The 3094-nt window shown below is 39.5% G+C and overlaps 1 protein-coding gene across 1 annotated transcript; it reads left to right on the top strand.

The window, feature by feature from the left end:
• The first annotated feature begins 426 nt into the window (after positions 1-426).
• Positions 427-2851, top strand: LOC114357803 (uncharacterized). Its single transcript, XM_028311586.1, has 2 exons — positions 427-817; positions 1236-2851. The coding sequence occupies exons 1-2, from the start codon at positions 613-615 to the stop codon at positions 2120-2122; spliced, it is 1092 nt and encodes a 363-aa protein (XP_028167387.1). The 5' UTR covers positions 427-612; the 3' UTR covers positions 2123-2851.
• Positions 2852-3094: the final 243 nt, after the last annotated feature.

The raw sequence follows: 3094 nt of genomic DNA, 5'->3' as shown, positions 1-3094 counted from the left end.
GATACAAAATTTTTGCTAGAAACATAAAAAATATGCTTTTAGCAAAACATTCTAAAATTTTCAACTTAAAAATTTGAAAAAAAAAAAAGAACTTCCATAGGTCCAAAATAATTTTAAAAACTGCGCAGTTTTCTGAACTTTCATAATAACACAAAAAAACATGTACTTAATAGGCCATTTTTTTCTGTAATCGCTCTACTAAAGTGGTAAGTCGGAAATTCCGTTACATGTTTTTGACTTTCTTAGGACTAACTAATGTTTACAATCCCCTAAGTTTACGTTACGTAGAACACATTTAGAGACAATAACTGAACAGAACATTTTTTTATCCACAACGAGGAAGCTCTTGCCCTTCATCTGACCTGATGGAAACTGATGGATGATCAGCGAGCTTCACNATTAAACTCTGTGATTCGCCCTTCGAAATTACATTATATTTACTTGTAGTAGCACGAGTTGGTGCTGCCATCTACACACGTTCAAAGTAAACTAAAACAAAAAACTGCCTGCGAACCCCGCTCCTGCGCTGGCCTTCATATACACGTTTTGTGTCGCCGCCATCGCACACATATTTTATTCGTTTATTTGAATCTTCGAATAAAAGTGATAAATATGGGTAAAAGACGTCACCACGACAGTGAAGAAGATCATTTGGCTTATAAAATAAGAAAACTTGAAAGGAAAATGGCCAAAGTGCGCCGTAGACGACGTAAATCTTACAGTTCAAGTGAAAATTCCTCACCTCATTCTCGGAATTCATACCAAATTCCTGAGTTGGATGACCATTCAGTGTTGCTGGAGGCTTCAAATATTGGAGGTATTAATTTGGATTTATATTTGGTGCTAAAATGCAGTGTTATGATTATTTTCGCGCTCGGTCACGTACGCACGTCGTCCCCGTGACCTTGACCTACTTTCTCGAGCGCATTTCTCCGGTGTTCTATTTTTAAATAGTGCAATGAATATATTCTGCAAGGATATATCTACCCATAGTATACTTCAGTTCTATCTGTAAGGTAGATCGCTGTATAGAGGGAGCACATACTAATAATGAGTCCAATCCGTGAGATTGTACCTTTATTAATTTTTTGGAATACGTTGGTATATCAGATTGGTCTGTAAGGTCAATCGTTTACCTTTTACCTGCCAATATTGAGGGCGTTTTTTGAACGCAGTTACAACTACCCACCTCCTACATCTTAATTTCCTTTGCAACAAACCTGTTGTTTTTTCAGAAGCCCCGCCTGAAATTATTTCTACGGACGAGTCAAGGGAGCCTGAAGTAGTTGAGTTAGATCCAGAGGCAAGTACATCGGTAGAACTCGCTCCAGAGGTACTATGCTTATTAGGCGATGCGCCTGAACAAGAAGACGTATTTGGCCCCAACATTCACAAGGACATCGCCAGCCGCTGGACTGAAATCCTGATGAATGGACTTAAGGATGAGTCCAAAAAGGAAATCTTGAAGGTACATAAAACACCTGATAACTTAAAACAAGTTCGCGCTCCAAAGCTCAACCCCGAGATTAAGGCAGCAGTTAACGAAAATGTTATCAAGAGGGATTGCATTATATCCGAGAAGCAAGATCTATTATCTTGCACTATTACTCATATCGCCAATATATTGACATCTGTTCTGACGGATTTGAAATCTTCCAGCTACAGTAAGGACTTATTACAGTCTCTTAGTAACACAGGAAAATTACTTTGTCATATACACTATTTAGAAACAATGACACGCAAAAGATTCTTGTTGGCTTGCCTTAACAAGGATGTAAAAGACAACATCAAAGAGGCCAAGCATGATCATATGTTGTTTGGTGATGGCCTGCAAGATACGTTGAAGAGCATTAAGGCCATTTCTAAAGCAGGTGCAGAATTACGACCTGTCACTTCAAAGCCAAAACCGGCTCCTAAATCTAACCAGCGACCAGGTGAACCAGCTACGAGATCTTTAAACTGGAGGGGCCCGCCACCGCCACCACCTCCCCCTCGCCGCGCAGCAGCGAGGCAGAGCTCGACGGCTGGTGGGCGCAGGCAGCAGCAGCAGACAGCACGGCGGCCGAGCGACAAGCGGAATGCTCGCTCCGACAACAAGAATTCGTATCGCGACCGCCGCTAACTGACAACATGCACGCTGCTCCGGAACCTTCACAGGCTGGTAGATTGAAATACTTTTATAATAATTGGTCTCAGATTACTAATGATCCTGTTGTTTTATCGTGGGTTTCTGGCTTGCGCTTACCAATCTCAAATGAGATTACACAGGTAAACAATATACCTCAAAATAAGCCGGAGAACGATGAACATAGGTTAAATATGACATCTGAAATTAATAATTTAATTAAAATAGGCGCCGTTAAGGAATGTACACCATGCGAGGGTCAGTTTCTGTCAAGCATTTTTCTCGTCGCAAAAAGTAATGGCCAAAATAGATTCATACTTAATCTTAAAAATTTGAATCGTTACATACATGCTCCACATTTTAAACTGGAGGACTATAGGACTGCAATGAAGCTCATCAATAAGAATACTTACATGTGTTCTATCGACCTCAAAGACGCGTACTTTTCCATTTCCATCCACGAAGCTTACCGAAAGTACCTACGTTTTCAATGGTTAGGAAAATATTACGAGTTTCAAGTACTTCCATTTGGTCTTAACATCGCACCATATATTTTTACAAAATTGATGCGTCCTGTCATGCAGTACCTACGTAGTATCGAAGGCTTACTATCTGTTATATATCTAGATGACCTTCTTTTACTGCATAATTATTATTCTGGCTGTAAGAAAAACTTTAACACCACAAAATGCCTGTTGGAATGGTTAGGTTTTACTATTAATACTGAAAAAAGCGTAAGCACGCCCAGTAGAATTGCAACTTTCCTGGGTTTTCAATTTAATTCTATTAATCAAACTATCAATATACCGGTTGATAAACGAAAGAAAATAAAAGCAGAACTTAACCATTTCCAAGGCTTGCAGAGATGTAGACTTCGTTCTTTTGCACATCTCATAGGTTTACTAGTATCTGTGTGTCCAGCAGTTCAGTACGGTTGGCTGTACATCAAAAGTTTCGAAAGAACAAAGT

This window comes from Ostrinia furnacalis, unplaced genomic scaffold, assembly GCF_004193835.3.
Source record: "Ostrinia furnacalis isolate ACB-3 unplaced genomic scaffold, ASM419383v2 OfSCF3355, whole genome shotgun sequence".
NCBI lineage: Eukaryota > Metazoa > Arthropoda > Insecta > Lepidoptera > Crambidae > Ostrinia > Ostrinia furnacalis.
This window is presented reverse-complemented; position numbering and strand designations above follow the sequence as displayed.